Genomic DNA, 22907 nt, shown 5'->3' with positions numbered 1-22907 from the left:
GATAAGATCAGGTCTTGTATTTAAGTAGTTGAGTGATAGCTTTATGGCAGAGGAGAATAGCAGTGCTCCATTTCCTTTCTGCATGTGCCATAGAAACTGAGTGGGCTGCCATAGTGCCATAGCAGGGTGGATCTCTCTGTCTCTCTTCTTACCAGCCCTTGGCAGAGTAGTAATTTTTGTTTCAGGCTAGTAACTTCCATGGATTTATTTAAAAGGCCGTTGTAACAGGGTGGATTGAGTTTTGCTTTGCTTTTTAAATCCACAAGGCATTTTAGCTCCACAAGGAAAGAAGCTGATGTAAATCATAAATTTTAAATCGAGTTTCCAACTTCATAATTCATATATTTTATGAATGACCATGTATACCATGTAATAATTAAAGTGTATCTGCTTGCAACTACTAGGGACATAACCCCAAATATTTGCTCATGCAGCCCATTAACTTTCTGCATACATCTTCTTAGGAGAGCAAATTTGAAATTAAGGATTACTGTTTGGTTTTCCTCTCTACATCTTTAAGGACACCAAATATGAGTTTGAAGATTAATCCACAGAACATTTTACAGGAAAGGACTGATTTACTGAGCAGCATGTTGTTGATATTAACTTTGGTTTCATTGTCAATTTATTCATAATCTTCATTAAAAAAAATCTTTTTGTGGCTTGCCACTTGTGGTTTTACTGTGGGGAGACAAATCCTGAACTTTGGCTAAGACGTAATGCTGAGCCAAACAATGGCGTAGCTCCGGGTTGTGTGGCAGTTGCAGGACTGGAGGAGGACTGAAGTGGTTCTGATTTTTATCTTGCTCATTCACACATGGGTATTGTTTACCTTCATGCTACATGTGACCTGGGTCCTTGTCAAACTGTGTAATGCATGGAAAGGTCTCAGGAGGCTTGTCATCAAACAATCCATGTTGCATCTTTAGTAAAATTGTTGTGTTTCTGAACTCTTCTAAAACCGTTCCATTTATGTAATTGTAGATTATTTTTCTCTGACAGAGCCTTTCATACAGTTGGGTGCTCTATGGGGTGATTTTGGATTGAATAGCAATGAGCTAAAGCAGCAAGGATTTGTGTGTGTGTGTGTGTGTGTGTGTGTGTGTGTGTGTAAGTGTAAAATGTGGACATTGTACTGAAAAGGTCTCTGCCAGTAAACAATGCTTTGGTTCATAACGTGTTGTGTTTTCTTGTCACAACACTTGCACAATCCTGAATACTTAATGATGCATTTTAATGTTCCTGAAGAGTGGCATAATTGTGCGCATAGTATGAGGGTGCCGAAATGATAGGCTTGCGGGTTTTTTTGTTTTTATTAAAAAATAAAAGCCTCAAAGTTTCTTAAGTGATTAGCTTCAAATATATGGCATGTGTTTACTCTCTTACTGTAAGAACTGCAGCGAAGTGCTTTTGATTTAAAGATAGAGAAGATCAATATGATGAAATATGGAAAATAAGCATGCCCTTCGGCTGCAAATGAGTGAGGAGGAGGAAGACTATTTCAAAGCCCAGACTTCCATTTTTGTTGGATCATGTTTCAGACAGATCTAGGTGGTTGCTTCTGTTATAACAAAGTTATTTTCCAAATTACTGTGGTGTATTTATTACATTTTGCTGTTCAGTATATTGGTTTTCTCTGAGTGGTGCATGATCAAAAGCCATAGACAGCCTTAGTGTAAGTGTAGGAACAATTGTATTTGTTGGTTCCTGTAAAAAAATTTTTTTGTTCCTAGCTATATGGAATGTATTTTCCACAACCACCAAGTATAACCAAGTCCAGCTGCAAGTTTTACTGGATAATATGTTTTATTTTATTTTTTCCAATAATGTTTATTAAGTTTCTTACACATATAACATATACTGTAAAACAAATGAAACAAAAATAAAAAAGAACAAGAGAGAAATAAAACAAATACAACAAATGACAACAAAGAAATATAAACAATACAAATTGATTAATTAAACTTCCAAGCTCATAAACATATTGCTTGACTTCCTCTAATCCTTCCCATCTGAATTTCCTTGTAACTGGATGTAGCAGTTTTCCAATATCATTATTCAAAAAACAATATTCTAATTATAATCAAATTTATTAACTTTTCTTAACATCATAGATCTCATTTATTTAATGAAATCTTAATTTAATCCTAGGCCTAATTGGTACTTTCAAGTAATTTCTAATTTTTAATATTACAATATTTATTCAAATAGTCTTTAAATTTCTTCCAATCTTCTTGATATTCCTCTTCTTTCTGGTCACAGATTCTTCCAGTGAGGGATAATATGTTTTATTAGGCATTATGACAGGACAGTGAATGATCCTTGAATGGAGCAAGGATGCAGGAACACAAGGGAGTGGGATAAGTGGCAGAAGTGAGTCCCATTGAAGTTGACGGGGTTTACTTAGAAGCAAGTAGGTATAGGATTGCAGCCTTAATCTTCAGTATACCCCCTAGGTCTTTGCACTCCCCACATATGCATAGGACCAAACTAAATAAGACATAATTCATTTTATTTATTAGAGTATTTATAACCTACCAACTCATTAAAAATTATTGTGGTGGTATGCAACAAACTAATTATAAAGTTAGAAGCTAATAATAAAATCATAAAGTATAGAACAAATGACCTACACTGAATCAACCAGATTCTCTAAAAATGCTTAGCAAGCTAAACTTTTCAGCAGGTCATGAAATATCAGAATTGTAGGTGTCTGTCTGATTTCAATAGGGGCAGTGTTCCAAAGCACTGGTGCCGCTAAGCTAAAAATGCTTTAGTTTGCACAGAAATTAAACACGTAGTAGCGAAGAGATAGTCAGGCCCTCCCCAGATGATCTCAGTATGCTGGTCAGTGTATAAGGGACAGGGTGGTCCTTCAGGTATGCCGTTTTGGACTTCATACACTAACAGCAATGGTGTATACCTTGAACTTAGCAGATTTATATGGCAAGGAACTGTACAGTGGCGGCATTGCATATGTGCTGTATGGCACCCGTGAATGCATGGTATCTAACCATGATACTAACACCAGCAAAATTACCTTTTCTCAGATGCTTAGAAATCTGGGGAAGTGGAGCAGTAGTATTGCTGAACTGTAGACCCGGGATACAAGATACACTCATTAGGTGTTCATTTTGTATTTTCTAAACTTACATTTACTTGTTTATTGTACTGTTATCAAAACTATTTTTAGCTATAATAATAATAATAATTTATATGCCATCCATCTGACTGGGTTACCCCAGCCACTCTGGACAACTTCCAACAAATTAAAACACAGTATGACATAAAACATTAAAAACCTCCCTATATAAACATTCCTATGGTATGTTTGTAAATCACTTTGGGATGTGTGTCAAAGGCAATTCATGAATTAATAAATAATCAAGTAATAATAATTGTGTGAAATGTAAGCATGTGAAGCTTAGTGTTGCCTTTGTTTAGAAATTTTGGAAGCCAAGGAGTAAGAAGAACTGTCTGCTAAGCAGATATTGCACACTCCTACTTCTGTATATGTTCGCTTGCTGTTTCCTCTAGCTTTTTCTGCCTTTCTCCAGGGAAGCTTTTAGAATTCTCGCCAGGCAGAGCTTGACTAGACGTGGCTACTTTCTAAACTTATGAGTAAATCATGACATCGCATCTTACACAGGAGTAAACTCATAAATCGCGACTTACGCAGGGGTTCGGTTCCAAGGGCTCTGTGTATACTTGGACTGCCACCACGTGGGCATCCTTACCGTTCCAGAACCGGCATCCTGAGTAGATCTTAAACCAGGGGTCAGCAACTTTTTTCAGCCGTGGGCCGGTTCACTGTCCCTCAGACCATGTGGTGGGCTGGACTGTTTTTTTTTTTGGGGGGGGGGGAATGAATGAATTTCTATGCCCCACAAATAACCCAGAGATGCATTTTAAATAAAAGCACACATTCTACTCATGTAAAAACACCAGGTAGGCCCCACAAATAACCCAGAGATGCATTTTAAATAAAAGGACTTTTGTAAAAACAGGCTGATTCCCGGACCATCTGGGGGCCGGATTGAGAAGGCAATTGGGCCGCATCTGGCCCACGGGTTGCCTACCCCTGCCTTGTTGTTGTTTAGTCGTTTAGTCGTGTCCGACTCTTCGTGACCCCATGGACCAGAGCACGCCAGGCACTTCTGTCTTCCACTGCCTCCCGCAGTTTGGTCAAACTCATGCTGGTAGCATCGAGAACACTACCCTTGCCTTAAACACACATATACCCCCAGCAAGGCAGAGAGCTTAAAAGCTCTTTCTGCACTGAGTACGCTTGGGCTAGACTGGGAAAAGACTCCTGCCAGGAACCCCAGAGACCGGCTTCCAGTCATTGTAGTCAGTACTGAGCTTGATGGACCAGGGGTCAGGGCCAGTGCAAAACAGCTCTCTTTCTTCCTGTGACCCACAGATACAGACCCCTCCCTCACCCCTCCAACATGCAGTTGCAGCAGTCATGCTGTGGGCTTTTGGTCACTTGAATGCTACATGGTTTTATTGTATTAAGCTGCATGTGACGTCTAACACCCCTAAAGGTCTGTGACAAGAAGGCTTCTCTTGAGACCCAGTGTTGAATTGGATACAAGGGAGAAGCCCAACTGCATCTCTGAGGGGAAGGTATTCAACAATCAAAGTTCTGTTCAATGACTTTGCACTCTAAACATCTAATGCTCCAATTTAAAGAGGTGACTGGACTTGTATGTCTGCAAAAACTTATTTTCTGGGGAGAAATTCAACACTGAGGGGAAGGTATTCAACAATCAAAGTTCTGTTCAATGACTTTGCACTCTAAACATCTAATGCTCCAATTTAAAGAGGTGACTGGACTTATATGTCTGCAAAAACTTATTTTCTGGGGAGAAATTCAACACTGTACTAAGATTATCGTTCTACCAGCATATTGATGGAATGGTGCCCCCTCTCCTGCCTTGCTGTTCCAGGGATTCTCACAACACCCCTCAAGCCAGTTTTGGGAGGTGCAAGAGGTGGCGAGAAGCTCTGTTGCACTTGCAGAAGTCCTTCTCCAGGGCTTCCACTGACGAGTCACTTTAGTTGGATCCTGCCATAAATTCTGTGGTGTTCATAGTATTTTCTTATCTGCAGGTATTTGGAAATGCACCCCCTAGTACAATGATAGAAAAATTCTCAGATCTCCTTCAGTTTACAACACAAGTGTCACGATTGATGGTGACTGAAATTCGGCGGAGAGCCTCTAACAAGTCTACAGGTAAATTCATACCATAGCACCTAGTTTATCTTTGTCCAATCAGAAGTTGAATATTCACATAACAACATTCTTCGAGAGATGACTGACTCTTGGCTGTCACTGAAGATAGTAAATGATTCTCACCTGCCTTCATCAAAGTATGAATGGGACAAGCGTGTAATTAGACATGAAAGGAAAGTGAGTCTTGATTGTCTTCATGCTGATTATGCACTTCATAGCAAAACTGGATTCAAGATGGGAGTTCTTAAGCAGCTGGAACATGAGAAGGAACAATTTGCCTATATATGGTATAAGTAGAAACTGGCTTTAATATTGTATAAGTAGAAACTGGTTTTAACATTGTGTTTGCTTATCTTCTTCTGTTGTTGTTGTTTTTGTTTGTAATTAACTCCAGAGGCTGCAAGTCGTGCCATAGTCCAGTTTCTGGAGATCAATCAAAGTGAAGAAGCCAGTAGAGGTTGGATGTTGCTTACTACAATTAACTTGTTAGCTTCATCTGGACAGGTTAGTTATGCATGAACAGAATCTGGTACTGTGTAGCCTGTACCTATAAATACTCTTAGAGGTATTTGTATTTAGCAAATGAGGATTTTGAAACACAAGAGATATATATTGTTTGCCATTTTTCTAAGCAGTTGTGAGCGAAGTCATCCAGTGATAAAAAGAAGAAGAAAGACCTTGTAAAGTCCTGTTAGGCGTCTCTGTAGGTTGGACGTTAAAAGGTTATGGTCTGATCTAGAATCCTCTGTTGTGTCTTATGTGCACATAGCTTTAGGCCACACCATTCGTTTTCGGAAATATGTGTATATGTGAAAACATTGCACACATGAAACTGCATACTCTATATAGCATGTCAGAACTCCAAAGCTTGGGGCTAGAGCGTCATCATGCATGGAAGGTGAAAGCTGATGTAGACAGCAAAGGTGGAATGATATTCACTGAGCTTCATTGAGTAGCATGTGACAGGGAAAGCTAGTGCTGGTGTTGGGAGTTCTTCAACAGACTAGGCAAAAGAACACATTGTGGAAAATGGCCAGTGATTAATGAATATAATCTGTACATGATCACAGTGATTATTATTATTGGGGGGATTATTTTCCCAAACGCATTAATGATTTTAGCCTGAGGTGGTAGGCTAAAAGACAGCAAAGAGGAGGCTTTAATAGCGTAGATAAGATATGGTCAGATCATGCATTTTACAAAGAAGAAAGGGAAGCTTCTAGGTGTAGAATCTGACTATGGTGGGAGAGGACAAGGATGACTCAAAATATTACCTCAATGTTATATACCCAGGAGGTGTGCAGATCTTAACGTCAAACTGAGAGAAGCTCGTTTATCATTGTGTGCAATTTCTAATGCAATGGCGCAGGGGCTTGTTGGGTTCTTTGCGATTTTTAAGATAATAGGGCAGACTGTGTGCACTAGATTTTGTGCACTAGGTTTTGATGGACTTTGTATACCATCTCTTGTATACCCTGTCTCAAGATGAGATGGGGGTGAGCATTCAGAACAAGAGTGCTCTACTGTGTGATTTCTCCTACTCAAATTACAACCAGTAGAAGCAGGGTGAGCATAGCATACCTGAAGCATACCTATTTCGGTCTAGATCATCCCATTCCCCTTGCCTTCTGTCGTACTCTCCTCTAAGGGAAGAAAAAACCTAAAATATGATGAATGAAACAGGTGCCAGAGTGTTCCATTGAGGAAAAAAATGATGCTCTGTGTGTATTCTCCAGCTACTTAGAAGTGCACTAAGCTTCTCCCATTGGTACTCTTTCCTGGGTTGAAGCTCTTTTTCCACTTGGGAAATGGGATGGGGCTGCTCAGCTTGTTCCTCTGTGTGTGTGTGTGTGTGTGCACAGTTTATCAATGTTGCTAAAAGCTTTCCTTTTTTGATAATGATAATGGTTTTTTCTTCTGAAAATTTTCAGAGTAACTTGCTTCTACGACTTCCACATAAAGGTTCTAGAAGCTGCATAGCTGGATAATTTCTAACAGAGTAGGTGGAATTCAGAACAAACTGCATTGTGCTAGGAATGCTACGCTAACATTTTGTCTCCACTCTTTTTCTTCCCTCAGAAAACAGTGGACTGCATGACGACTATGTCAGTGCCTTCCACGCTTGTGAAATGTCTCTATCTGTTTTTTGACCTTCCACATGTGCCTGAGGTGGCTGGAGGAGCCCAGAATGAGCTGCCTCTAGCAGAACGTAGAATGCTATTGCAGAAAGTGTTTGTGCAGGTAAATGAGTTGTAACCACAATACTACATTTCAAATTCTGTTTCATCTCCTAAAGGATTGGGAAAAAAGGTTCTTGCATTGAATTCTTTTACACTCACGCTTATACACTCTACAATTCCTAGGCCAAATCAAGGTGTTATATTATCCTGCTATTCTATATTACTTTTTCTCTGTTACCTACCTTTTTTTTTGGTGTCTACATGTTTTTCTTTGTTGCAACCCCCCCCCCCATTTTATTTTTATTTTTAAAAAATAAAGCTGGTTACTGATGAGAGAAACTTCCATAAGTCCATGATGGTGGCATTTGGAAAATTAATATTGTTACACTGAACTGATTCCAAGGAGCTGCTTAACTCTACCTACTTTCTCCAAGTTTAAATGAAAATTACAATAAACAGAATGCTTATGGTAGCAATTATATGAGCTTCCTATAATGGCCTTTTGTTTCAGATCTTGGTGAAACTCTGCAGTTTTGTGTCCCCGGCGGAAGAACTTGCTCAAAAGGATGATCTTCAGCTTCTATTCAGTGCAATAACCTCATGGTGCCCTCCCTATAACCTGCCTTGGAGAAAGAGCGCAGGCGAAGTCCTAATGACCATATCACGTCATGGCCTTAGTGTCAATGTAGTGAAATACATTCACGGTTGGTATATCTTGGTGCTGTATTGTGATTTTGTTTTTCTCTCAATATAGTCATGTAATAATTTCTATCATCGCTAGATTCTCTCTCTCTGTCTGGGTGACCATGCTCTGGTCTTAATCCCTAATTTTAAATTCTCATTTGTGAAATAAGAATATTGATGTGTTAACTCATGTGGACATAACTGAGGTGGTGGTGCCTATCCTGAAAACAGTGGGGCCGCGACTGAAAAAATTATAGGACGGGCCTAACGCTGAATCAGGGCCATCGAACCTGCTGTCCCCTTTGTGACATGTCTAGCATTCATTGCCATCCCACCAGATGTTTCATAAACCCTCCTATTTCTGTTGCTTCAACAAGGTGACAGAAATAGATGATGTGCTTTCAGTAAACCAGCAGAGCACATTGAACAACTGCATATTGTGTACATGCTGGGGAAACTGAATTTGGTTTAAACTGGTAGTAACGATGACGTAAAAGGGATTATAGGAAGAAGAACCTATTTTTTGTACCTCAGTATTGGCTAGCAAAATGCACAGTTGTTTCTTACATGAATGATTGTGGGCTTGCCACTTCCACTGATGTTGAAAGCTCCCAAGAGTAGTTCCTGTTCCTTATCTACGTGTAATAGAGCATTAGATTCTTGCAGAGACAGCTCTTGGGTAGTTGCTTCTGTTTTACTGCTTCCTGTCTCTTCCGTGGAACATTTGTAACAGATTGAAGGGAATTATGCCACTGCCTTATGCCATTATAGTTTTGTAGTTAGTATACCATACAGAGTTCTGCTCAAATACATCCACTCATGCTTAAAATAAAGTCCAGGAATTGTAATTTAGTTCTGCTGTAACATGGATATATGGCACCCAAATTATATTCATGCTTTGAATAAGAGCACACTTGTTGCAAATAAAAGCATTCAGATTATCCAAGGCTTTTCGTTTTCCCAAATGTAGACTCTTCAAGCGATAAAGAGCTACACACACACAGCAGATTTCCTTCTGATAAGTAACACAGTCAGAAGCCATTATCTTTTATAGTGCAAATTGCACTTATGCTAGGACATTCCCGCTATTTCTGTATGTATTTGTTTGTGGAGTTCTTGTATTCAATATGCATATGACATGGTTGCCTTTGATTTGGCCTCGTCTTTTGTTGCTCTGGGAGTAACAGTACCAGAGATGTCATGGGCAGGGTGAATTGCATGGTTACTTTCTAAGCCAGAATGGTTGGCCACTGGTGCTTATGCTTGGAACTCTGTTCAAATGTTGGGTAGAGTGTTCAAGGTGTTTTCTTTTTCAACATGTTGTTATAATTATTTCTTAGTTATAATTATAATTTTTACAATTATATAGACAGCAGTTTTTAAATGCAGTTTTTAAATGAAGAGTAGTATACGGGGGGGGGGAGAGAGAGAGAGAGAGAGAGAGGTAATAATAATTATAATATTTTATGGAACATGGGTGGTGCTGTGGTATAGATACCACAGAGCCTAGGGCTTGCCGATCAGAAGGTCGCGGTTCGAATCCCGTTGCTCAGTCCCTGCTCCTGCCAACCTAGCAATTCAGAAGCACGTCAAAGTGCAAGTAGATAAATAGGTACCGCTCCGGCAGGAAGGTAAACAGCGTTTCCATGCGCTGCTCTGGTTCACCAGAAGCGGCATAGTCATGATGGCCACATGACCCGGAAGCTGTACGCCGGCTCCCTCGGCCAATAAAGCAAGATGAGCACCGCAACCCCAGAGTTGTCCACGACTGGACCTAACGGTCAGGGGTCCCTTTACCTATAATAATATAATATAATAACATTTTATCTTGCCTTTCCAGTTTTCACATTTTGCAAGATATAGTCAGACACTCAAAGATGCATAGTGAAGAAAATGTGTTTTCTTAAGAGATACGATTGAGGTTCTTATTTGTGAGTTATTTTGCACATCCGGACAAATGGCAAGAAGTGGATGTGATTTGTAGCTCTGTGTAACATGGTGAAAGGGGAAATTGCACATCTGCTCTAGTATAGTGTGAGCTTTGCAAATGTATGTAGAATATGTGCAGATGTCAAAGTTCCCGTTTTGTACATTTCCTAGACATGCATAATATAGGTGTCCCAACCATCTGTTTTTATTTTCTTGCAATGTGTGAAATAGCTCTTAGTTCAGTACATAAGATCATTCTTGAAAATGGATTGATACCAACTAGTTGATAATCATGTATGAGAACACTTGTGCTTGGTAATTTTTGTATAATATGAAAAATGCTGGGGGGTTTTTATTGTCTTTACAGAAAAAGAATGCCTGTCAACATGTGTTCAAAACATGCAACAATCGGATGACCTTTCTCCCTTAGAAATAGTTGAGATGTTTGCTGGCCTTTCTTGCTTCCTCAAAGATTCCAGTGATGTCTCCCAAACACTCTTAGATGATTTTAGGATATGGCAAGGATACAACTTCCTCTTTGATCTCTTACTCAGGTATGCAAACCAGGTTTGCAAATTTATTTTATTGCTTCAAATGCAATTTTCATCCTAGCAAGATCTGTGTTGACATATCATTTTTGGAGCTGAAAAAATGAATGCCACCAATTCAGTAGATTCTTATAAGTTACAATGCAAGGAGGGGTATGTCACAAATTGAAACTACACTTTATTTTAGGGTTTTGGTTTTAGTCTTGCTAGTCTTGTAATTAATCTTTTGATGTGGTGTAGTGTTGCCTATTGTGGGTTGTTATTTTAAGTAAGAACTAAGTTTTATGGTGAACACATGAAATTGGATGTGATTTTTTAAAAAATGTTCCAAATTTTGATTTGAATGAGTGGCCTTGTTTTGAGATGAGTGTGCATTTCATCCCTGCAGGTTAGAACAAGCAAAAGAAGCAGAATCTAAGGATGCTCTGAAGGACTTGGTGAATTTGATAACCTCATTAACAACATATGGTGTCAATGAATTAAAGCCAACTGGTGTTACTACGGGGGCACCTTTTCTGTTGCCTGGATTTGCCGTCCCACAACCTGCAGGCAAAGGTGAGCTTTCTCTTCTTTTTAAGAAGTCCTTTACATGCAAAATTTAATCTGACATTTAACAGTCCTGAATTTGCTTGCAGTGGCTTGACCTGGAATTGATGGTGATCTCAGATTCTTAACAGTGTAGAATTAGGAAGGATCAGAAACTTTCTCAGACCTCCGGTCCATAATATAGTGTGAGCCACTTGACCCTCTACTTTACCACAAGCTCACCTTTGCTTCTTGAGGCAACCCATAAACCGATATTCAGTTACTATTTTATATTGCTTAGCACTGTAAAATAAAATACAATGATGATGGTATTGATTGGATCTGCCTATGCCTAGCCTACATAGGATACCATACTATGTAAGAACAATACATTATGTTCTTTCCCACCATTCTTTGCCACTGGAACCCTCCAACACATACTAATCATCCTGGGGGCTGCCTCCTGTCCACTCCCCCTTCTGGGAATGGTGTGGCTATTCTTAAAAAAGAGGAGCCTCCACTACTATCATCTGCAGGCTCTGTTCCCATGCAGTTATTTGCATTAGAGAATAAAGTGTGACGAACTGTATGCTTGAAGAATAATCTTTACGTAAAGATCTGTAAAGTTTCCCTTCTTCCTGTTGTAGGTCACAATGTGAGGAATATCCAAGCCTTCTCTGTCCTACAGAATGCTTTCCTGAAGGCAAAAACCAGCTACCTTGCACAAATTATCCTTGATGCCATCTTAAATATCTACATTGCCGACAATGCCAACTATTTCATCTTGGAATCCCAGCACACTCTGTCCCAGTTTGCAGAGAAAATTTCCAAGCTTCCAGAAGTACAGGCCAAATACTTTGAGATGCTTGAGTTTGTTGTGTTTAGCTTGAATTACATACCTTGCAAAGAACTGATAAGCGTCAGCATCCTCTTAAAATCCAGCACCTCTTACCCATGTAGCATCATTGCAATGAAGACACTACTTAAGTTCACACGGCATGACTACATCTTTAAGGACGTCTTCAGGGAGGTGGGACTCCTGGAGGTGATGGTGAACCTTTTACATAAGTATGCAGCTCTTCTGAAAGAGCCTACACAGTCTCTGAATGATCAAGGTAATTATCTTCTCTTCCTCCCCCACCCCTGACCAAGGTTTCTTTCAAATCCTGCTTTTATCTTGTTCTTTTTTTATCACCTCTTTTTATACTATTGGAAATGCTTACCTGTCTTGCATTACTTTGCAAAAAAATATGCTATTGCCCATAAAACCTATGTAGGTTCAGATTTCTCTTATTCCTTAAATCATCAGCCCTCCTCCAAAACCACCTTTCGAATTCTCCCCAAAAGAGGCAGTTACCGTATTTTTCGCCCTATAGGACGCACTGGCCCATAGGATGCACCTCCTTTTTTGGGGAGGTAATGAATAAAAAAAAAAATCCCCCCCCCCAGCCGCGGGGCTGGGGCAGGGGAAGCCGAGCTTCCCCAGCCCCCAGAAGAGGCTGCTATCCGCAAGCCTTGCGAGCCCGGCAGCAACTCCCGCCGGGGTCGCAAGGCTTGCGGACACCTGCGCAAAGCACGGGGCGCCCTCCGGAGGGCGCCCCGTGCTCCAAGCAGCAGGCTGCTATCTGCAGCCTAGGGAGCCCTGCGTGAACTTCCGCAAGCTCCCCAGGCTTGCTGATAGCTTCCTGAAGCCTGGAGAGCGAGACGGGTCGGTGCGCACCGACCCCTCTCGCTCTCCAGGCTTCAGCGAAAGCCTGCATTCGCCCCATAGGACGCACACACAGATTTCCCCTTCATTTTTGGAGGGGAACAAGTGCGTCCTATGGAGCGAAAAATGCGGTAGTTTTCAGCAGAATCTCACGAGACATTGGTATTGCTTACAAGAGTAAAACAACCTGCTAGAACCTTTTAAACTCTCACTTAGCTTTGAAACCAAAATGCACATGAGTGACATAGTGATGCACTATAGACTTGCCGCTGAGTTGTATCCCAATACTTCACACTGGATGCAAAGTATAGGCAGGCTCAGTGTACCAAAGTGGAACGCCCCCTTCTTCTGCTGTGCCATGATTAAGCATTTTAAAAAAGTGATCGTTGTACACCAGCCAGCACATATAATATAGGAGCGATACTCTGAATTAATAAGCAGTTTGGTAATAGCATGGGCATATATACACTGCATTTTCTTTCATTGTAGCTTTTCGAAATTGTTTTCTAGGGGACTCAAGAAACAACAGTTCATTTGAAGACCAAAAGCAGCTTGCTTTGCTGGTTATGGAGACCTTGACAGTACTGCTTCAAGGATCGAACACAAATGCAGGTATTTGGCAAATGGCTGTTACAACGAATGAACCTATGTCTCTTAATGCTGACAGCTGCCCTTGAAATGCACTTAAATCATAAAGACCAATATAGAGTTATGTAATCTGTTTAGATGTGGAAATGCTGTGTCAAGCAGGTTTTTTGACCTTCTTGGAAGGAGGATACATTAATAGAATACTGAATTTGTTTAATTTGCTTGGCCAGATTTGCTTGAATTTCCCTTAGCAGAGGATAAGATTATTCTAGAATGGTGCCTTTCAGATATTTAAATTTGTAGTTTTAAGATGCATTCATTTGAATAAAATATATTTAGTGATGAATTATTACTTTCACCTGCGTCTCCTGATAACCGCAGTCTATCAAAAGTTAAATCAATAGCCTTTTCCTATAAATGGTTGCTTCTTAGTGTGGGGTAGGTTTGTATTAGCCTGGTCTTGACAATAGGAAGAATATGACTACTGGCATGTTACTGCAGTCTAGCAACTTCTGTTCCCTGACAAAACATGACCTTATCACGGATCATGATCTTCGTCCACGCCTGAAATACAGTGGTACCTCCGCCTACGAACTTAATTCGTTCCAGAGGTCCATTCTTAAGCCGAAGCGTCCTTAAGCCAAGGCGTATGCTTTCCCTAATGGAGCCTCCCTCCACCAGCGCCCTTCCCCTGGCGTCCTTCCCCCGTTCGGCTTCTTTTCCAGGGCAAAGTTCACTGGCCGGAACACCTACTTCCAGTTTTGCGGAGTTCTTTGCCTGAAAAGTTCATTAGGAGGACCGTTCGTAAATGGGAGGTACCACTGTAATTGCTTCAACATTTCTCCTTTCCCCTTTCATGGATGTGTTTTGAAAGTGTGCATGAGTGCCCCCTTCCCCAATGGAGCCTCTTGTAGCTTCACCTGAGCTCATTCAGTTCTAGTTTTGCAATACTGTCTTCTAAGGTGGGGCCAAGTGCTTGAACAAGGGCAAGAAGAGATATGGCAAAACTGGACATATCACTGGAATAAAATGGCCATCTTTGCTGGGGCTAATGGGAGTTGTAGTCAAAAACATAGGATGTCAGCAGATTGTCAAAGGCTGGGGTAGAACTTTGGAATGAAACTGAAATAAGAGTCTGGTAGGACAGGGGCATGTAGCTGAAACTGGGCTTTAAGTATCTGTTGGCTTCTGGAGTTTTAAGTGGTGCTGCTTACTCTGATCACATCATCCCAGTTTTGGGTTTTTTTTAGAGACTTCCCGGACTGACTATTCATTTAGAGTTCAAATTCAAAGCCCTAAGTGGATTGGGACCAAGCACATAAGGGAATTCCACCACACGTACCTACCTGCATAGTGAGATCATTGGCAGATTCCCTGTTTTCAGCTACCATCTGTTAGAAGAAAATTTCCTTTTAATAAGAGAAGTCTTTTTTTGGTGGCAGCACCCCATTTGTGGAATGTCCTCCTTGAGGAGATTTGCCTGCTACCAGCCCTTAACTTCAAGGCACCAGGCAAAATCTCTTTTCATCAGCCAGGCATTCTGAGCACCTTGATTATTTTAAGCTGTGATTGTTGTTTCTGCTTTTATATGCTGTTAGGTTATTTTTAGGTTTCTGGCGGTTTAATTTTTGCATGGTTTTAACTTTTGTAAGCTGCCAAGGCGCATATTGGATTTAAGAGGATATAGAATGTACTGTATAAATGTATTAAACAAATAATAAATATTTGCACTGTAGAATATCTCAAGCTTGAATGAAGTTGCAGAATTACCAAGAACATGCAGATCCTATTTTATGTTTGCTTGTATTACAGCTATTTAGTGCTTATCCTCTTGAGTGGCAAGCTAAGTAAGACCCTTTATATCCAATTTTAAATGTTTTCAGTCATCTCCGAGATCCCAGAAATTGCAAGCATTTGTGCCAGTGTGGTTCATTAGAAAGTGCTGCCTAGATCTACCTGGTGGCATCATACCTATTCCACTGTCTTTGCTTTCATTGTAGGCATTTTCAGGGAGTTTGGTGGAGCAAGGTGTGTACATAACATAGTAAAATATCCACAATGCAGGCAACATGCACTGATGATAATCCAGCAGTTGGTGTTATCACCAAGTGGCGACGATGACATGGGGACTCTCTTGGGATTAATGCACTCTGCTCCACCTACAGAATTACAGTTGAAGACTGACATATTAAGGGTAAGTACATTAATGAAAAATGTATGGATGTTTTAACACTTCTTATTAAATTACTGTTTCAGATGCAATTATATCTCACTTCACATCACTGATCTCAAACTTTCTTTTTTGTGGGGGCAGATAAATTGAACTGATCTTATTCATGTACTCAGGCAGCACAAATGAACATGAAAATAAATACTGAAAAGTTATTTGAGGGAAAAATAATAATAATTATCAAATAAATAAGAAATCCACTTCTTTCACCTTCTCTGTAAAATATAATTCACATTTATGAACCTTCGAGAATTCACTTAGCCAACATCTTTTTTTGCTTAAGTGATTCCCCAATTAAGATTCTGACAGTCAGCAGAACTGACTTGCAGCCATTTTCCACCGTTGTTGCAGTTCTGGACATCTTTCATATTGCATTTTCTTTCAGTCTACAACCTGGGATGGTTCACAGAACTGCAACTGTTTTACTTTTTCACAATTGTTATTAAAATGAAAAGCTTCCTTCAGCCTGGTTTTTGCATTCATTGTAGAGGTGTGTGTGTGTGTGTGTGTGTGTGTGTGTGTGAGAGAGAGAGAGAGAGAGAGAGAGAGAGAGGGAGAGGGAGAGAAAATCGTATTTCTGTTGAATCTTGAAGCTGGTTTACAAGTTCATCACTCGAAAAAGCTCTTTGTATTGATGAGGCAAGGCTGACTTTTACTCACTGTTTGGGGAAATTTAAAAACTTCTCTGTGTTCATATGCTTCAAATTAATCTCGGAAGCCTTTGTCATCACTGCAGTGTTTAGAACAACTGACCTCCATGACATCCTGTTTGTTCTGTCTTGTTTAAATATCCGTGTAGGCCCTGCTGTCCGTGCTGAAAGAGAGTCATCGCACGAGAACGGTTTTCAGAAAAGTTGGTGGATTTGTGTATGTCACATCTTTACTTGTTGCCATGGAAAGATCCTTGTGCTCTCCACCTAAGAATGGCTGGGAGAAAGTGAACCAGAACCAAGTGTTTGAGCTGCTCCACACTGTGCTCTGTACCTTGACTGCAGCAATGCGCTATGAGCCAGCCAACTCACACTTCTTCAGAACGGAGATCCAGTACGAAAAGTTGGCCGATGCTGTGAGGTTACTTGGCTGCTTCTCAGACTCCAGGAAAATAAGCCCTTTTAACATCTTCCCCTCAAACACTCAGCCTTTTCAAAGACTGTTGGAAGATGACCTCATAGCCATGGATTCGGTGTCACCCACGTTAAGGCATTGCAGCAAACTCTTTATTTACCTCTACAAAGTAGCTACAGACTCTTTCGACAGGTATGATTGGCGAGGTTTGGGGTGGAGTCGGAAGCACAGTTATGTCTGGGAATCGCATCATTCATTTCTATCTGATGTTCCCTAAGGGGGTTGTATGCTATTATTTTCTTCTGAGATTGAGAATTGGCAGCTATTTTTAAGTGCCTGTCTTGTAGACGATGATTTATTGCTGGTGCATCCCTACTTTGAGGTTGTGCATGTGGAAATTATGATTCATAGAAGGGGTTGGGGTAGGACCGAAGGTCTAACTTTTGGCAGTAATGACTGTTGACGACCTGTCCTCTTTGCAAGCAAAAGTAGATAGGGCTGCTGTACTTCCATTAGTTTACAGAAGAGAGGATTTTGGCAAGTTGAGCAGAAGTTGCTTCTGCCAAAATTCTGTCTCCTCCGCAACTCTCAGAGGCAACAGGCGTTCTGTCAACTTTGGTATTGTAAAGTAATCTGTATAGTTAGCTAACCATTTTAAAAAAGATAGCACCATTCCCTGGCCTTAAACTTTGGATAGCTGTTTTGTTGGAACAGTTTCCCCTTTGTTTGTTAGTAAGTTTTGAGACTCCTAAGAAAAGTTGTAGGTTTATTTTAAGGTATTTTGTTTAAGGGCAGTAGTTGGTTCTTCATTCTGTTGTATAAGGCAAATCAAAACAGATCACATTTTAATACAGGCTCAAATAAAATATGGGACATTTTTTTTTTAAAAAATGTACGCTTTTAAATGATACTATGAATTCAATGAATTTTAAAAGAGTTAATACCTTATTTGTATCTTAAAATATTCAGTAGCATTGGGTCTCTGGGATTGTTGCCTTTGATATATAGTGGCTAGTACTAGGATTATAAAATCAGTACATTTAAAGTTAACACTGCATAACATAGACCCATTTCCTTTTGATGAGCTTGTTTACTACTTCTGTCTTGGAAAATAATAGGTTAGGCTGGTAACTTCCTGAGCCTTGATGCTTCTTGTGTAGTATGTAACACTAATAGCTCTGTTGCTTTTGATGGAGAGGGGCACAGGCATGGAACATCCTTCACCCATTATTCCTTATTTTATTTAATTGCAAACACATTTTGTGACTTCAAAACTTCATGCAGTTTTGAAATTCAGCCTTAAAATTAGCTGTACTCTGGGTTTCTCTTTGTTAAATATTGCCAATTGATTTTAATGTTTTTATAAGGTATTACTGGCATGATCTTTAATTGCTTAGTAAAATAGTAATTTCAGATTTCTAGTGGATAGAATTGGGGGGCACTCCATTTGATACTGGTTAATACTGGAAGTTAAGAAATCTGGGTAGGCTTTGTTGTTACATAAGTATTTCTAATCCATTTTGTCTTTCCCATTCTTCATTATCTGTCTTCCCTTCATCCCCTTTGTTCTTAAAACTCATTAATTTTTGCAGACTTGCTTGGGATATTATGTTAGTCCTGATGAAATTTTAATCATATCTGGTTATCAGTATGTATTCAAACTTGGTCTTCTGTTATCAATCCCTGATCTGCATCAGTTTGTTTCAAGATATTAGGCTGTTTAGAAGCAGATAACTCAAAATATAAACAAACAAATGAAAAGGAAAATCTATTCCTTTAAAAAAAAAAACACCTATCTGTTTTGTATGTCTTAGTTTTTACTTTGTGTGCTCTTCGTCCTTTGCTCTGGCTAATTCTGCAGTATGTATTTCTACTGGTGAAACTGTAAGACTAACAAAGCTTCTAGCCTCTTGTTTTCTTTTCTAACCTCTCTATCCCCTCCACGTTTGTTTTGTCTGTAGTCGTGCTGAACAGATTCCTCCTTGCCTGACAAATGAGACTTCTCTCCCCTCTCCTTGGGGCACACCAGCTTTGTCGAGGAAAAGGTACTGATCCTTTTAAAGAGAAGTTGTGCTTTCTACCGTCTTCACACCTGTGTTCTCTGTGTTTCGTTAACTTCCTCAGAGTGAGGTCTGTTACTGTGCTTCTCTGTTCTTCCAAGAATTGTCAATTGGCTGGCAAGTTAGTAAATTCACATGTAATGAAGCCCCATTTTGAAATATTTGGGCAAATACAGTGGTACCTCGGGTTACATATTCAGGTTACAGGCTCTGCTAACCCAGAAATAGTGCTTCAGGTTAAGAACTTTGCTTCAGGATAAGAACAGAAATCTGGCTCCAGCGGCATGGCATCAGCAGGAGGCCCCATTAGCTAAAGTGGTGCTTCAGGTTAAGAACAGTTTCAGGTTAAGAACGGACCTCCGGAACGAATTAAGTACTTAACCCGAGGTACCATTGTACTTGGTGCAGAATAAAGGAAATCAAGGAAGTCAAGGTTCACAACATTTTGAGTGAATTTGTTGCCCTGAGACAGCATACAGGGCGGTTTTTAAGGCATGGTCTATGTGCTGTAGAATTACGTTAGTGGTGGTAGAATGGACTATACCAGTTTGAACTTCAGCCTGGGGCATCAAAATGTTGAATTCTGTTCTGATAACAAAATCCGCTGTAAGTAGAAAACTAAGCACAGCGGGGAGCAGCTAGGGCCGGAACTTTTTTCTTGATGTGCTAGGGTGTTTTCTTTTTGGGTACTTCTAAGGAGCATTTGATGTGGTGGAGCATTCAAAAACTTTCAGTATATTTTTGAGTCACTGATTTAAAAATTGTATACTGCCTCGAGTTTTCTTTTTAAATAGCAGCAAAAAGCAGTTAGGTATAATTTTTTTCTTAATGATTGATTCTAAGCTACAGAGTCAACCAGTGCACAGGGAGTTCTATGCTGATTTTAAAGTCCTTTGTAAACCTGGCATTTCCCAGGATATAATTTCCCTTTTGCTCTCTTGATCTTTTACTACACTCTTGATACACTGTTCCTTCCTGCTTCCTTAGTCCTTGAATGAATTCCCCTCATTGTGTTCTTTTTTTGATTACCTTATTATATAATGTATTTGTAGTATAATCCTAACTTGGAAGTTCTGCTGACTGGAAGGGGCTTCTGGGAAATCCTGAACCCTCGCTTCCTGTGTTGACGCCTGCCAGGTTTTGGAAGTGGCATAATTCATTCCCCCTTCCGTAGGATTACTCTGACTTTCAGTCAATTGAAGCAAACATTTAGCTTCTAGATTCTTCTTATTTTCTTTGTGTTGAGAGTAGTTTAAAACATGCTTGAATGTCTTCAGAAAGTTTTAACAATTTCTGCTGTTGTGCTTTTTTTCTGCTACATTGTTTGTGTTCAGTGTGTGTTGCTGTATAGGGGCTCAATCTGCTCTGTAATAATTCCCTTGGATGATATTGCAATATATCCCATCAACAATATGTTTTTGTAGACTTGAACGTTTCAGCAATACAGTTCATCATCTGTCTTGCATGCTTTACTTGAGATTTCTGCATTGCAGGGGGTTGCACTAGATGGCCCTTCTATGGTTCTGTGATGGTTGTGAAACTTTGTGGCCTGGGTTTTTCCATTGGCTTGGAAACAAAGAACTATGAATGAAAGGAAGGCATGTGATGGCATACTTCCATACTTGTGAAAGACATGTTTTAATGCAGCACCATCCTTTATTGGCAATGATTCAGGCTGTGACATATAAATTATAGTGGGCATATGGAAAGGTCTTTTCTGTGCAGTGTTTTGAGCAACAGCTTGAACAAACGAAACTTCTCCGAACTTTCCATAGAATCCTTTCCTATGGATTTGATAGGTCACCCCTTGCAGATAAACCATTTCCCGTCTCCTAACAGTGGTTAGCCGGTTGGGAGAGGGCTGTGTTTTTGGGCCTCATCCCTCTTCCTGTGCGCGAACTTTTCTTTCCCTTTCTGATTTGAAATTGGATAGGATTCAGCATGCTTAGTGCCGATGGGGGATGTGAGACTGCTTCGTGGTTACACTGGGTGGTGGAAGGGAGAGGAAATTCACATGGGAGATGGTGGGAGTGGGTGAATGCATGATTCCACAGCATTCTTCCGTTCTGGTCACGCTTAGTAGATTAGGAATGTTACTTATGTGCTGAACGTATGAACGGACTGTAGGATTTTCCATTCTTTGCTCACATGGCCGTCGCCCAAGCCAGGCTTGACTTGTTATTTGCCGGTAAGATCATCCTCACCTAAAATATTACATAAAGATTTATAGACAGCTGGAGTAAACATGTTAAAAAAAATGCAAGCATGTCTCTAATAGATCAGGGGAAAATATTTCAGATGTAATAAGAGGTTATTAAAAATCTCTTCCTGGGGAGCTGCATGGGTTTGTGTTTGGAAACAGATTATATATTGGAATATATATATATTAATCTGTTTGGAAACAGATTATATATACTGTTCCTTGGGGGTGGGGTGGTTGTTGTTGTTTTTCTTCATTCATGTTACTGTGGTATTTATTAATTCCAATAAATTATAGATGACTACTGCAAAACAAAATATTACCAGCAATATTTAAAAGCACAGTTGGAGAGGTAGAGAGCTGAGGCAACAAAATCATCCGTGAAGAATCTTTAGTTAAGATTTGTATGAAACCGTTGCAGAATCCTCTTGGGGTCTTTAAAAACCCTTCTTTCAGTGCACAAAGCTCTTATCCATTGGTAATTACAGTTGCGAAGTGTTCTGAGTCCCTTTTGGCTGGGCTGGCTTCTGCTCTTTAGTCAGAACTCCCCCCCCCCCTTAGGAAAGACATTTCCTTGTTTATGGGGAAAGTTGTGATCCACAAAAGTAACAACTAAAAAAATGTATGTGTGCTGCACACCCTGTGCTTGTATTAAGCCTCTTTGGATATTACCAGAGTATCATTATCTGCCGTGCTTTGCAATTCCATTCAAAGTGCTGTGTGCTGATTTGTAATTCTCCCCAAGACTGAGCAAACGTCACAGTCTTGATGACAGAGAAAGGGTGTGCAGGTGACCCTGCCAAGAGCTGTTCATGCTCGAATGAGAAGTGGTGTGTGGAGAGATGATGTAGGAGGGGACAAGTTTGCGCTAAATCCTTTTACAAGTGGTCAATTCCAGAGCAACTTTTGAGGAGGCAGGGTTATGGGGCTTTTCTGAGAGAGTATTTTAAAGCAGACTTGAGCTAACTAGTTATGAAGAAAGACACACATCTCCTGTAATTAGAAAGACATAAGGGGACTCTTTAACAGATGCAAGTTTATGTTTCAATCCAGATTGGCCACTTGACCCAATGTTTTCTTGGAAATTTCACCTCCTTAGGCCTAAACCTATTTTGATGCATGAGAAGTTACCAGTTAAGTTTACAGTTCATCTGGGCTGCCAAATATCTCAGAGTCATGTGGCTGAAAAACCTAATTTGTGGTTCTTCTTGTTTGCTATCTGGTTTTTGCCATAATGCCTGCAGGCTTTATCTCTATATCCACAAATGCTACTGGTGTAATTTTCCATTAAGCTGGTATTCTAGGAAGAGCCAGCAAGCAACATCTATGCATGTGCCACATCTGAAAAGAAGATACCACCTGGAGCACATATTATGGAAAGTGAATACTAGAAAAGCCTTGGCATATTTAATCCAAATGCTGTATTTTGAGAAAAGCTTAATGTTGCATGTGTGTTAAAGCCCTATTATTTTTCCTCCTTACCTTTAGGCACGCGTATCATTCTACTTCAACACCTCCAGTATTTCCTCCCAAAAACCCTTCTGATTTGAAACTGCACAAAGGAACTGTGTCTCTGCAGAGTTCAGATGCTGTCATCATCCATCCTGGAGCTATGCTTTCCATGTTGGACCTCTTAGTCTCTGTTGGGTCGAATACACAGCCAGAAGTGAGAACCTTTTCAAATATACTGCTTACCCTATAGGGTTAAGTTAAGAAAGCTTATAAAGGAATACATTGGGGGAGTTTAAGATCTGTTTTAACCTAATTCATTGCTTTATCTTAAAATTAACTCTTGAGCTTTACTAGGAAGCAGTGAATTTGAATCTTAGACACTGTACAGTTATTGGCTTGAATCAAAAAGAACAGCACAACCAACTAGTTCCATCTGATCAAAGAAGCTCTGGATTTTTCATCTTCTAGAACAGTAGCTCCCTGTGCTACATAGCAGACA

The 22907-nt window shown here is 40.0% G+C and overlaps 1 protein-coding gene across 5 annotated transcripts in view; it reads left to right on the top strand.

Annotated features, from left to right (window-relative positions):
- Positions 1-22907, top strand: part of WDFY3 (WD repeat and FYVE domain containing 3) — a 125001-nt gene that overhangs the window by 26163 nt on the left and 75931 nt on the right. For 3 of the 5 annotated variants that reach the window (XM_083520388.1, XM_083520387.1, XM_083520386.1), the window contains 12 exons: positions 5116-5239; positions 5634-5743; positions 7319-7480; positions 7931-8123; positions 10400-10586; positions 10969-11135; positions 11753-12220; positions 13324-13425; positions 15402-15595; positions 16431-16888; positions 18658-18741; positions 22445-22622. In XM_083520388.1, the coding sequence (XP_083376514.1) occupies positions 5116-5239; positions 5634-5743; positions 7319-7480; positions 7931-8123; positions 10400-10586; positions 10969-11135; positions 11753-12220; positions 13324-13425; positions 15402-15595; positions 16431-16888; positions 18658-18741; positions 22445-22622 (2427 nt within the window). The remainder of the gene's footprint in view (positions 1-5115; positions 5240-5633; positions 5744-7318; positions 7481-7930; positions 8124-10399; positions 10587-10968; positions 11136-11752; positions 12221-13323; positions 13426-15401; positions 15596-16430; positions 16889-18657; positions 18742-22444; positions 22623-22907) is intronic. The other 2 variants (XM_083520390.1, XM_083520389.1) reach the window with 1 other exon arrangement.

Source organism: Podarcis liolepis, assembly GCF_965112155.1.
Source record: "Podarcis liolepis genome assembly, chromosome: 9".
Classification (NCBI taxonomy): domain Eukaryota; kingdom Metazoa; phylum Chordata; class Lepidosauria; order Squamata; family Lacertidae; genus Podarcis; species Podarcis liolepis.
This window is presented reverse-complemented; position numbering and strand designations above follow the sequence as displayed.